Raw genomic sequence first — 13,789 nt, forward strand, 5'->3', positions numbered from 1 at the left:
ATGTGAGAGCTGCAGTCTCCAGACGTTAATCAGGTTCCTGTCTGAAACACAACAAATAGAGACAGTGAAGATTACTGCCGTATGAACACCCAGTGTGTTGTTGCATTTTACTAATAGGTGTTTTAGACTGTGCCCTCACTGATGTACACGGGGTGGACGAAATATGAGAAACACCTTTCATCATTCAGCTCAAACTGCGGCCTCCACAATGATCCTACTGTTAAATCAACACGTCTCTGAAGACATTATAACCTTCAGGAAGGATTTATTGCAGGACAGCTGTATTAGACTGGACTAGCTTCACCCAGATGTGCCTAATAAACTGACTATTGATTGTATAAGAGTCTTAACAATATCATTTTTATCAAAGCTACAATATTTCACAACACAAACCAGGATTTCTAGGATTGTTGCGGCCGTAATTACCTGATTTCATGGCTTTTCTTTAAAAAAAAATATTATTATTTCTATTATTTTCTTTATTATTATTATTTATTCTATTATTTTCTATTTTATTTTTATTTATTTTTTTAAAATTTGAAAATTAAATACAATTTATTACAATTGAATTTCACACCAGCTTTTCTAAAAAAAATAAAATAAAAAAAAATGCATGTTGCAATGTTTAAAGGCTTTTCTAAAATGTATTAATTATTTATATAGTTTTATTTTTCTATTTTATTGTATTAATTTTTTAAATATTTGTATTATTATTATTTATTTTATTTTTTTACTTAATTTATCAAAATTAAATTTCACGGCAGCTTTTCTAAAAAAAAAAAAAAAGGCATGTTGCATAGTTTTAAGGCTTTTTAAAAATTTATTTAAATTTTTTAATACCATTTTTTTAATTTTATTTATTTTATTTGATTATTTTTTATCATTATTTCTTTAAATAAATCTTATTTATTAAAATTAAATTTCACAGCAGCTTTTCTATAAAAAAATGAATGGTGCAATGTTTTAAGGCTTTTTTTAAATTTATTTTATTCATTTCTTATATTTTTTTATTTTATTATTTTTTATTTTAAAAAATGTTATTATCATTTATTTAATTTTTTTTTTTATTGAATTTATTAAAAATGTAATTTCATGGCGGCTTTTCTTAAAAATGTATGTTGCATTGTTTTAAGGCTATTTTTAAATTCATTTTTTTTCTTTATTTCATTATTTTTATTTTTATTTTTTATTAAATTTAATTTATTAAGATTTAAAGGCAGCTGGTTCTAGTGAGCCGTCGTCAACTCAGAACTCAGTAGATCTGTGCTCTATGGTACAGTCATCTCTGCTGGTCGTCCTTGTTGTCTTCCCATCATCTGAGTGCAGTGATATGAACCTCTTGTAATGTGTGACGAGCCAGATTATTGATCTATTTGCACTTTAAACTAGCATCAGCAAGACACACGAGGCTCTCAGAGGCCAGGAGATTATACTTCTAATTAATGCTAACAGAAACAAATCAGCCGCAGGTATTTTGCCTCGAACTAAATAATAACTATGCAAAATAAAAACAATATAACTCTGAATCAAACTTATAAAATTAACTGCAAATTACACAACGATGTCTAATGGTTCCTGTACCAGAATGCTTTAGCTAATAAATGTGCTGCACCCTTTCTCTCCCTATGTGTCTGTCCGTCTGTCCTGTAGCTGCTGGACAGTGACCAGGAGCTGTACAAGAACTTCCCTCTGGTCATATCGGAGCGCTGGCAGCAGGAGGTGGCAGAGACGGTCTACGAGGCGGTGAACTCGGACACGGACAAGAACGAGGCTCGCAAGAGGGCCAAGAACAAGCAGCTTGGCCACGAGGAGGGTAAGACAACAAGAGAATGATCAAAACAGGAAACAAACACTTGAATCTTTGCAGGATATTCTAACAGTGTGTGTGTGTGTGTGTGTCTGTGCAGACTACGCCTTCGGAAAGGACTGCATAATGCACGGCTACATGTTGAAGCTGGGGAACCCGTTCTTGACCCAGTGGCAGCGCCGATACTTCTACCTGTTCCCCAACCGTGTGGAATGGAGGGGAGAGGGCGAGTCACGGGTCAGTTCACCCCACAGCACACACATCCAGAGGGGACCCGTCATGCTGTTCTTTATTTTCTGTTACATATATAATGTTACATCGTAGAGCTGCCACCTGACAGTCAAACAAACGTTAGTCGTTTAGACCTCGCTTTTTCCAAGACACAGCATGTGTACGGCCGAACCCAAGGTGATATGTAAACTCATCTTCATTGGTCGACTACAAACATGACGTATCATCTGAAACATGGAAGTAGCTACATGCCCATTAGCCCACAGCGTCATTAACAGGCGGCTCGCTCAGTGTGTGACGTGCACTTGTAGATAAAATATAGGCCTATATTAATGAATGTTCATCAGTCAATCAATATATCATTTAATCATTACATTAACATCGTAAACATGCAGCCGACTAGTCATCTAATGGCGGTAAATGATGGCTATTGGTGGACTAGGAAAATTCTTAGTCGTAAAATAGTGTTTTTTAGCAGTAAAGCAAGTATGAACCTGAAAATGTGCGTAATAAATCCCCTTACAGAACGTCCCTCTCCATGTTCATGTTCATGTGTGTCATTTTCATGTCCGTCTGTCCTGAAGAGAGGGTGCTCTGCTACTGTTTGTCAGTGTATGAACGTTGTCTGTCTGTCTGTCTGTCTGTTTGTCCTGACGCCACACTGAAGGAGACGTGGCTAAAACATTTTAAAAAGCAGAAAGAAGGGGTGAGTGTTAACACAAAGGTCCAGGTCCCCGCTGTGTCCTCAGCGCCCCTTCAGCGTCCCTGCTGTCTCTGTTCAGGTGTTTAGAGCTGTAGTCCACCCCCCTGCTTCAGCCTCAGTAGTGAGCTTCAGTCTTAACATCCTCCTCGAACTGCTGCTGGTGACTGAAACAACAGGAAGAGCCTCTCTGAGAGGCGTTCAGGTGCAGGAACTCACAGCTGGTTTCAAGTTTCAGTATTTCTTTTTCGTCTTTGTTTTACAGTTTTCTCTGAAACTCTTAAGCCTCTGTAGAGTCCTCCTCCCTCCTCCCAACAGTTTTCACCTTAGGAGCTCTCGTAAGAGCTGAGATGTTTTGTGAATCACTTTTTTCTTTAAGGGATCTAGGTTTAACTAAAGGGAAAAGTTGGAATTCAAAGAATTTTCTCAGAAATTTGTCACTAGTAGGAACTGTTTGTGCGAGGAGGCTTTGTAAATACAGCCCCAGGACCTTTAGTGTGACCGAGGTCTCTCAGCTGTGGCTTCACGGCCCGTCTGATGCTGTCATGTTACTTTATAATGGTCCAGGATTTTAAGAAGTCGCAACTGAGACTTGATTTTGCTCCCAAAGTAGTCCAGTCTGACCCCTACAGCTCTGCAGCCACTCAGCTAGAAGTCTGATGCACCATCATCTGTATTCTGCTTGGTGCTCTTCACCTTTACTCATTTCTGATTGGTCAATTTTGTTCCCAGCAAAACCTGCTGACGATGGAGCAGATCGTGACGGTGGAAGAAACGCAGATTAAAGACAAGAAATGTATCCTGCTGCGCATCAAAGGAGGGAAGCAGTTTGTGCTGCAGTGTGAGGTACGACCACCGGGCCACCTTTTCTCTGTGTCTGAGTGTCTGCATCTTGTCTGTGAGGTAAAAAGACAAAGAGCTGATGTGTTTGTTTCTCGTGTGCGTGCAGAGCGATCCGGAGTTCGTGCAGTGGAAGAAAGAGCTGACCGAAGCGTTCACAGAAGCCCAGAAGCTGCTGCGCCGCGCCCCCAAAGTCATCGGGAAAGGCCGGGCCGGAGTGGTGGAGCTCTCCAAACCTCCCCTCACACACCGCAATAGCAATGGCCTGTGAATACACAACACACACGCACGCACACATATATAAATATATATATATATCACACACACATACACACACACCTGTACACACACACACTGCATCCCACCTCCTCTCCCTCCCCATCAGCTGCCCCGACACCTCCCCACAACGCCTCGCAGTGTGTACGGACCATGCACACCAGCGTCTTACCGACACACACACATACACACACACACATTCGACCAATCATAAGCGCAATTTTTCGTCTGCCATGGGACCTTGCCAGTTCACCAAGAGGAAGAGAGAAACATTCGGGAGGGCTCAGCATGTGAAGAACCTCTGCATGAATGTGACGAGGACTGACGCCCGGTCCTCTCTTGTCCCCGTCTTTCTCTTTTTCTCCTCCCCTCCCCTCCCTCTCTACACCTGTACCCCGCCGCCGCCACCACTGCCGCCGCCGCCACCACTGGATGGGGCTTTCTCAACCAGGACCCACAGCAGCCTGGCGGGCTACAGGTCTGATCTCTCGGAGGTGGCGCAGATGAGGCCCTGAGGCTTTGGCGGGAGGACAAATAAAAAAAGGCTGCTCGACCTGTTCTCCTCTAACCATCCCTCCCTCTGTTACTGAAGTGCGTAAAGTGCCAACATCAATATTTACTTGAGTCACCTGAGCACCCTGGAGGAGCTGCTTGGTGGCAGATATCGCCCCCAGATACACACAGGAGGTGGTGGCGGCGGCGGTGGCGGCGGCGGCGGCGGCGGCGGCGGCGGCTGTGGTGGTGGTTGATCATTCCAATGCAGACAACAGGAAGTACAAGGACCACAGACTCTTTCAAGATTGGCTCCTGTACAGCCAGTTGCCATAGAGACTGGGATTCCATTGGCTGACAAACAGCAGCCTGGTTGCTATGGTAACCATGAAGACTGGTATACCTGGGGAACCGGTAACCACGGACAACGGTGTAACTATTGTGTATGAAGGCTACACTTGCAGAGGAAGAGGCGACGGAGGAGGGAGGAGGGAGTGACTCTGAGTGTACATACGAAACCCTTTCTCTCCCTCTCTGTGCATCTCCAGTGTTTTAGTCCAACGTGTTTGCATTATCGGGGACTTCTCTGTCTGCCTGTTCGTGAATCTGTCCTGGCTTTAGGGGAAGAAGAGGAAGAGGAAGAGTGTTTTCCTGCTGGGTGGGGTGGTGGGTGGCGGGAGGGTGGGGACAGCTTTCAATCACTCGCTGCGTTTACCTCAGTTGGACTGTGTCAGTTTGAGGCGTGAAACCTCTCCAAGGGCCGAGTGTCGCGCTCCGTGTTTGTTCGTCTGTGCGTCGTCGTGTCGCGGCTTCTTTTTTGGAAATTCATCGTCGCACGAAATCGTTGGGTTTACAGCTTTCGGCTTTTTGTGGATGGTGAATGAAGAAGACGAGCTGAAGCTAATTAAAGGAAAAATCCACCCTTAAATACACCAAACTTTTATAGAGGCATTTTATATTAAGATAATCTCTGATGTTTGAGGCATTTCAGGTGTTTGTTTTTTGTTATGTTTTTTTATGAAGGGTTGTTTTAGTTTTTGCACTCATTACCGCACCCTGCCTCATGTGCATGTCGTTCTGAGTTGTAGGGATGGGAAGTGATAAGAGTTTATTGATACTAGGGCTCCGACAGACAGTTACTATCATTGTCGAATAATAAGTCGATTATTTTCCCAACTTCAGCCAGCGTTCTCGCTTCCTTACGCTATCTGTGTGTTACTGTTTCCAAATCCCCTTCGGAAACCACAACAACAACCTCCAAGCTCACAACTTAGACTTTGAAAATGTCACGTTATCATGCGTTAAGGCATGCCTGCTTTCTTCTTACAGTGAGTTGATTTAGAAGAACTTGTGGACGAACCTCGGAACACCCCAGACTCGTCTCGCCGGACTCTCATGCCTCCGACGTTGATCCATTTCTTGACTCGGCCAGTCAAGGTGAATTTGCCACGTCTTTAAACTCTGGCAGCGACATCGATCCGTTTCACTTCACGCAAGCTTCTGTGATGTCATCGTAATGATGCTCTGCTAGAGTCACATACAGCCAGCAAATCATCTGTGGTTTGAACGAGTCCTCCAGAGCTAAAGAATAGATAGGTGTCACCTCAAATTTAGTTTGGCTATTTATCAGTAAAGGTTGGATAATACAGTGACGACTGTAACTGCTTTCATGGCGTTTTCTTTTGCCATTTTAATGACAGTGCTCGCCTCCCCACGTGCAAATGTTACACCGAAACAAGTTCACCCCTGACACTATTTTTACAAGAGCACTGTCGCTGTATCTGGGGCCTAGCCCCGCCCAAGAGGACTGTGATTGGCTTAAAGAAACAAAAACAAGCAAGTGTTTTTCCCCTGCAGCAGAAAGACAATCAGTGGTCCTAGACTTTTCTTTAGCGCTGACGCGAACCTGTGACGATAGGTCCGCCTCGACGAGACTAATCGATTGTTGTTTGGTCTATAAAATGTTTAAAATGGTGAAAAATGGCGATCGGTGTTTCCCAAAGCCCAAAATGACATCTGGAAATGTCCTGTTTTGTCCACAACCCAAAGACACTCATATATTCACATTCTAAAAACTGGAATCAGACAATTTTGTCTTTTTTTTTTTTCCTAAAAATTTCACTCAAACCAACTAATCGATTATCAAATTACTTTGGGATGAGTTTAATAGTTTCTTATTGATACCCATGCCAGTATCGATTCTGTTTGTTGGTGCTAATTCCTGATCAGTTTTCTCAGTGGAACAAAAAAGGCCCACACAGGTTTTATTATCTGAGTCTGAACACAGTGTAGCAGCAGTCTGTCGTGAAGGTTTCCTTAGTCAGAAAAAAGCTGCTAATCCTGTAGCTATGGTGTGGATGTTATTATTAACGGACATGTTGCTTGGTTGCGAAGCAGCGTCGCTCGTGCGTAGAGACTCAAATACGAGGCATTCCTATTTAAGCCCAGGTTGTAAAGGAAGATTTGTCAGTATATTGCTGATGTTTCCACCCTGACTTGAAATGATCATTTTACAGTTCTTACAAGCAGCACTCTTGTCATCTTTAGTCATTTTTTCATCATATTGGCAGAAATGGGCCACCGTAGTTTTCTAGCAGAATAAAAAAAACAACACCATCCGTCAGCAGCGTGTTTATCTCACATTAAAGTGTTTCAGGGTGGAGTTTTCCTCAAAGTCTACTCATGATTTATTTTTTTGTTCCTAAATGTGACACAGTTCAGATGAGGTGAAACGTCTTCAATCGGGGGGCTTTGTACGGTTTCGCCGGCAGCTTCGTCGTCGCCGTGAACCCCGTTGAAGTTTGAAGGGCAGAAACCGCGCACAATCGTATGGTGTGGATTAAAAAGAACACGCAGCGGAGGAGCAGGAGGAGCCGATTTATTGTTGGATACATTCATTGATTTCAGGGTTTTTATTTTGACATGCAGTACAGTGTCCTCGTCTGTGATGTCCATGCATTTCCGGAGCTGTGATGTGTGACCTTCAGTAGGAAAAGGGTTGATTAGGGGTGCATTGTGATTTTATTTTTCTTTCTTTGTAGCCTTTAACCAGTCAGGGGGAGATATTATCGTCTTATAGAGAAATTTTGCCACCTCTCAAGGTGTCTTTTATTTTTGTAAACCAAAATGGTTTTTATTGTTTCATTGAAATTTATGTCTGTTGCACCTTTTTAGCCCAATGTGTTACTTAATAGTTGTTAAATGTGCCAAATAACTGTTGCTGATTGAGTGGAACCAATGGGAAGCCTCCTTTTTCTGAACTTTTTGAACCCTTCTCGCCACACACGCCGCTTCACAAACTGTGCGGTGGCGGCGTCGAGTCTTCGAAGGGTACAAAACTGTGACCAAACATTTTTCCGGAGAAGACAGAGGTGTGTGTGCGTGTGTGTGCGCTCTGGCTTTCCACCATGTTGCCATAGGGACTCTCGACACACCATCCAGCTCTCTACTCTAAAAAGTTTTCTTTCACACTGTACGTATGTCATGTGAGTGTGCGAGCTTCATTATCTCTCTGTATGTTCATGCAGTGGACTTTATTTTTTTTTTTTTGGTGGTCATACACTCTGCTCAAACACACGCTCAACACACGACAATTTAAAAAGGATGGCATATAGGAAAAAAAATTCAAAGTATATATAAATATATGTGTATATGAAATGACAAAAATGCTCTAGGTTTATTTAAAAGATTTAATGTAGAAAACAAAATGAAAATGTTCGGGGAGGTCGGGGGTTTTGATGTGAGTATAATTGTTTGTGGTGAAGACTTCAGCTCAAATCTTGCACATAAAGACTTTAGATATTGTACCTGCGAGTTCCAGATGATTATTTTTGTTTGAATACAGGACTCTCTTTGCTCTTTCATATTTATTATTGCGTGTGTGGGGAGCTCTCTATCTCTCGCTCCGTCTCTCCTCCACGTTATGAGCTCTCAGCCGAGAGCTCGCTGTAGAAAAATCCTCCGGTTTACACCCATCAGAAACTCTCTTGTTTTGTTTTTTTCATATCCACAGACAAACACAAATACTACTGGCTTTGGGTTTATTATTGCCATTAAGGTTATGATAATACTGATATATAATTGATAATATTATTCAATGATTATTATTAAATTTATTTTATTTCAATGATTTTTATTTTTTTGTTTTCGAGACAGGTAGGAAGTTGCGTGTTGGACTGCTTGTAAAAACAGTTCATGAATAAAAATCCTTTTTCCGTGTTGCTTCCTGTCACGTTTGCTTTGATTCTACAGTGTGTGTGCCTGAACTTATGTCTCAAATATCAGCTCATATTTAACCCATATTGTTACACGTTTGTTATTTACGTGAAAATATTATTTGACAAGTCATTTTGTGCAGATTTAGTTTTATCCTTTTAATGACCCTAAAATGTTCCTTTGGTTTGAAATCGGCTGTAACCAGTGCTGACAGGTAAGTAAATCTTTCCAGGTACTTTACTTGACTTTCAGTTTTCTGCCACTTTATGCTTAATTGCATCTCAAAGGGAAATATTTACTTCATGTATACCGGACATGAATTCATAAACGACCCAGCAGTATATGAAGAAATTAAAATGAGTTCTAACTTTACCAGCTGCAACATTAAAAACTTAAACACATAATATATGACACACATGGACACTTTAACATATATATATTACATGTGTGGACATACAGTGTATAAATTCTTTGATTTTTGTATTTTAAACCTGTTTGAGGATGATAAAATATTTTAGTATTATGTGCTTGAGAGCAATGAGTAATATATTTCATTCTGAAATGGGCCATTCTGTATAATTAGTACTTTTACTTTTGGTACCTTAAATATATTTTGATGGTAATACTGTTATTTTATACCCTGTTTTTGGTGATCTGGTCCACCACCAAGACACATTGTGACACCATCGCTCATGTCTTTTGTAGTGAAGATGCAAATGTGTACAAGCATACAAGGACTTCATCATCATCAGTGCAGGACGTGGTGGTTGTTATGGTGACAGTGCACTAAAACACTCTGTGTCGGAGACGCTGAAACAACACAGCCACCAAAAGAGTGGTTCCCAACTGGAGGGTCACAAGTCCGTTCTGAATGGATCGCAAGTGACTTCTAAACATGTCAAGTTTGTAAAAAACACTTTATTTTTAATTACAGTGAATTTCCAGCACAGAGCTTTTATTTTGAAGTGTCATTTCCTGCTGTAGAGTGAGTGACTAATGGACAGTTTCTGAACAGAGACAACAAACTAGCTCAACAACATGGCCAAACACAAGTATGATGCTGAATGTATTAAACTGTGTGGACCTTGAACTAATGACGAAGGGGAAATCTGGACCCTGTGGCTGCACCAGTTGGGAACCACTGAACTAAAGTGACTAGCAAGCATGCTACAGAGCAGCTAGCAAAAGTGTGGACGTAATAACTGCACGGGGCAGTAAAGAAATCTGAACACAAGTGGTCAGCTGGTGACGCATGATAGACACAGGTGTGAACAGTGATGTGTCTTGGCTTTCCAATTTGTGTTCAGATTAACGAAACACACGTTAACACCAGGTGGAAACAGGGTCTTACTTAAAAGGTTCAGAGTTTAAGATTTAGGGGGATTTAGAGGATTCTAGCAGCGAGGACTGCTGATTGCAACCAGCTGAAACTTCTCCTGATCCACAGGCGTCTGTTCTTCTCCAAAACAAACAGACCCAGAATGAAGGAGTTTCATGTTTTAAATTTTTTTTGTTTTTCTGACCCTCGGTGAGAAAGTAAATGAAGTTGTATTGTGGGTATATTCCTAGGATATTCTGGATGTTTTCAGAGGATGATTTTTGTCCTGTTGCTTCAAACTGAGCAGTTAATGAAGAGTTTCAACGAGGAGCATCTCTTCAAAGCTTTCATCGCCAACCAGCATCCAGAGCTGAAGAACAGAACCTCCGTCCTGTAAGTGAAGAGGTGAGTGGGGTTAAATGTGGTATAATTAGCCTACAGTTTATGTTCCTTTTCTTTTTTATTGAAGGTTAAATCCACAGCAACAAAAATAACTCAACAGCTTTTAAAGTGGATTACCATAAACATTCATACAGACACTGAATCATAATAACTGGTGATCCCCGCTCTTTACTCGCAGCACCATCAGGTCAAAAATGAGAGTTGGTCCAGTACAGCAGCATCACAGTGTTAGCATTCGAATAATATAAAGTGGATTAGCAGCTAATTAAAAACATCATCTCTAAAGTGCAGCCTAATGTTGAGTTACTACAAATTATTCTTGCTAATAAATGTTAGCATTAACTGCAGAAACATAAGCAAGCTAGCTGTCCAGCATGGTAGCTTATGGTGGCTAAACATTAGCACTGCTGTGGTGACCCTCCAGGGCAAAACACAACTGCGAAACAAAACACAACAGCAATTTATAAAGCACATAACAGTAATTATAGTGTGTGTATAGAGTGTGTATATTTTCACATATAACTATGTGAATTAAGGTTTTTAACCAAACCAGAGTTGGTGATTTGTTGGAACAGTGAAAGACTGAGACGGCCTTTGCGAGTTTTGATTTGTCTCTGTGGACGTGGAATGAAGTGTGTTTTACAATGATAAATTAACTGGATATTGAAATGTAGTCTGGTGGGTTTGGTGACGGCGATTCCGGAGCCGTTTCTGGTTAAACAAAAAGAAAGAAAAAAAGATCTATTTCTGTAGGGATTCCTCAAATTTTGTCAGACAAAAGACGAAAACTCTGTCTGTGTGTCTGTTCCATGTTTTTCTCCTCACNTACAATGATAAATTAACTGGATATTGAAATGTAGTCTGGTGGGTTTGGTGACGGCGATTCCGGAGCCGTTTCTGGTTAAACAAAAAGGAAAAAAAAAAGATCTATTTCTGTAGGGATTCCTCAAATTTTGTCAGACAAAAGACGAAAACTCTGTGTGTCTGTTCCATGTTTTTCTCCTCACTGACTTGGTCAATCCATGTGAAATTTGGCACAGTGGTAGAGGGTCATGGGAGGATGCCAATGAAGCAATATTACATCAATTGGCCAAAGGGGGGCGCTATAGCAACCGATTGAAATTGCAAACTTTGAATGGGCATATCTCATGCCCCGTATGTCGTAGAGACATGAAACTTTGCACAGAGATGCCTCTCCTCATGAGGAACACATTTGCCTCAAGAACCCATAACTTCCGCTTATATAGATTTTCCGCCATTTTGAATTTTTTGAAAAACACTTCAAATGGATCTCTTCCTAGGAAGTTTGAGCGATCTGCATGAAACTGGGTGAACATAATCTAGGGACCAATATCTAAAGTTCCCTCTTGGCAAAAGTTGGAAAACTTACTAAAACTGAGCTTCTATAAGGCAATGAATATTGCGGAGGGCGTGGCTCATCACATAAAGGTGTATAACATCTCAAGGGTTTCACCCATCACCACGCAACTTTGTAGGCATATGACCACACATAATCTGAGGGGACCCCTCCATTATTGACCCCATCAAACAAAATGGGGGCGCTAGAGAGCTCATTTCTTATCTAGGCCTAACCGCCATATGGATTTTTACTAAACTTGGTAGATATGTAGAACAGGACGCCTCAAGGTGACTGGAGAAATTTAACTCTAATTGGCAACTGGGTGGCGCTATAACAACAGAAAAATGCTTCAAAATGGCTAAAATGCGACCGATCGCTGTGGCTCCCCCTGTGGACCAATGTTGGTGTTTTCTAATGTTTGGTATGACTAAGTCATGGTATGGTATGCTGTACATAATCACGGAAACTGTCAGTCAGTCATTCTGTCTGTCCCACGTTTTTCTACTCACTGACGTGGTCAATCTATGTGAAACTGCACACAGGCATTGAGGATTGGCATAGGTAGAAGGTGACAAAGCTACCAATGGCTATGGACTAGTTATTAGAATTTTCACCTTCATGGTGTCACCAGATGAGAAGTTGGAGGATCACCAAAGTTATCCTCTGTCTGATCAAACTTTAATCAGAATCCACCGAATAGCCGACTCGATTTTTCAATTTGGGCCAAAGTGGTGAGCCAACTAATAAAAACCTTAATTCCGCAGCATCACTGTCTCTGTAAGAAATAGTCTGCAGGATCATCGGTTTGTAGACACACTCACCAACAAAAAATAAAAGCCAACCCCAGATTCACTCACTACAGATACCTCACTATACCTGTTTATGAAGCCCTGATCTCACCTGAGCTGTGTGGGGTTACACGCCAATAAACATCCCAAACACAGAAAATAACAAGAAAATAAAAAAACACAGGCAGATGGCAGAGTCTTTGTAGATAAATACACCACTACACACTGAGAGTGGCTCATAGGAGCTGATTCTGTAGGAGTCCATATGTTGTCTTTTGTGATATCCTGCATAATAAAACTTTAAAATACTGCAAATCATTTGTGTGAAAACCAGTGGTGTAACGTAGTTGTGACAGACCCTAGTGTGCCCTATTTTACCAACAGTGTCTCTTACTGCAGCTTTTATGTTGTATCGTCTTGCAGGTGTGCCCCGTTTGTTAGTCTTGAGAGATTTTGCTCCTGAACTATCTACTGTAAATCATATCATCTCATTAAATGATTAAACAGGGACCTGATATTGGACACCAGCACACATATTACCCAGCAGTCATCATTACATATGTGTATATGTGACAAAAACTACAAAACAAAGTAGGAAATTATTATTTTAATAAATTTTATACTATTTAAAAAAACAGAAAACCATGCTGGAGATGCCTCTTTGACGGCACATGCAGAAAATCACACCATTTTGATTTACTGGGACTTCCTCTTTTAACATGGCCGTATTTCCAGATGGCGACCGGGCCCCTCCACCCCAGGGGCCCCAGTGAAGCTGCACTGATAAACATTTATTTGTAGAGTTGTTGTTTCTCTCCCCTCCTCACAGAAACCCAGGAGGCTCCTCCTCCTTCTCACCTCTGTCCCTCAGCTGGGGCCGTCAGTCAGAGTGGACAGCTGATGTGGCGCAGAGCCACACATGTGCACTCGTGTCGGGAACAGCCGGCGTCCATTATCAACCCCCTCCCCCTTACATTCACACACATTAAAAAACAAGCCGTAGATGTTGTAGATAATACTCGAAACAACAGTTTTTACATCATAATACATTTGTTTACATTTATGTGCACTACCTGTTTTTATATTTTTCAGTTATTGAGCTGTATATCAGTGTGTGTCTTGTCTTGTATCTTGTTTGCACCTCATATTCTTTCCTATTCTCCAGGGAAACACCACTCTGTGTACAGCTGGGTGACAATAAAATCTGAACTTCTCATTTCTTCTGGTATCAAACAGTTCACCAAACAGGGTCGTATCCCCGTCCTCCCCCTCCTGTGCCTGCAGATATTTATAGAGGCCTCGTCTGTCAGCCCTGCCGTGTTGCTTATCACTGTGTGGGATTGGCTGCAGACCCCCGTGT

At 41.4% G+C, this 13,789-nt stretch overlaps 1 protein-coding gene across 1 annotated transcript in view; it reads left to right on the plus strand.

Moving 5' to 3' along the window:
* The window catches only part of grk3 (G protein-coupled receptor kinase 3), a 101,339-nt gene extending 92,773 nt beyond the window's left edge, over positions 1-8,566 (plus strand). Inside the window, exons 18-21 of the mRNA XM_050052600.1 lie at positions 1,651-1,813; positions 1,908-2,044; positions 3,471-3,584; positions 3,688-8,566. Of these exons, the coding sequence (XP_049908557.1) occupies positions 1,651-1,813; positions 1,908-2,044; positions 3,471-3,584; positions 3,688-3,849 (576 nt within the window). The 3' untranslated portion in view covers positions 3,850-8,566. The remainder of the gene's footprint in view (positions 1-1,650; positions 1,814-1,907; positions 2,045-3,470; positions 3,585-3,687) is intronic.
* The last annotated feature ends 5,223 nt before the right edge of the window (positions 8,567-13,789 follow it).

This window comes from Epinephelus moara, chromosome 9 (assembly GCF_006386435.1).
Source record: "Epinephelus moara isolate mb chromosome 9, YSFRI_EMoa_1.0, whole genome shotgun sequence".
Lineage (NCBI taxonomy): Eukaryota > Metazoa > Chordata > Actinopteri > Perciformes > Serranidae > Epinephelus > Epinephelus moara.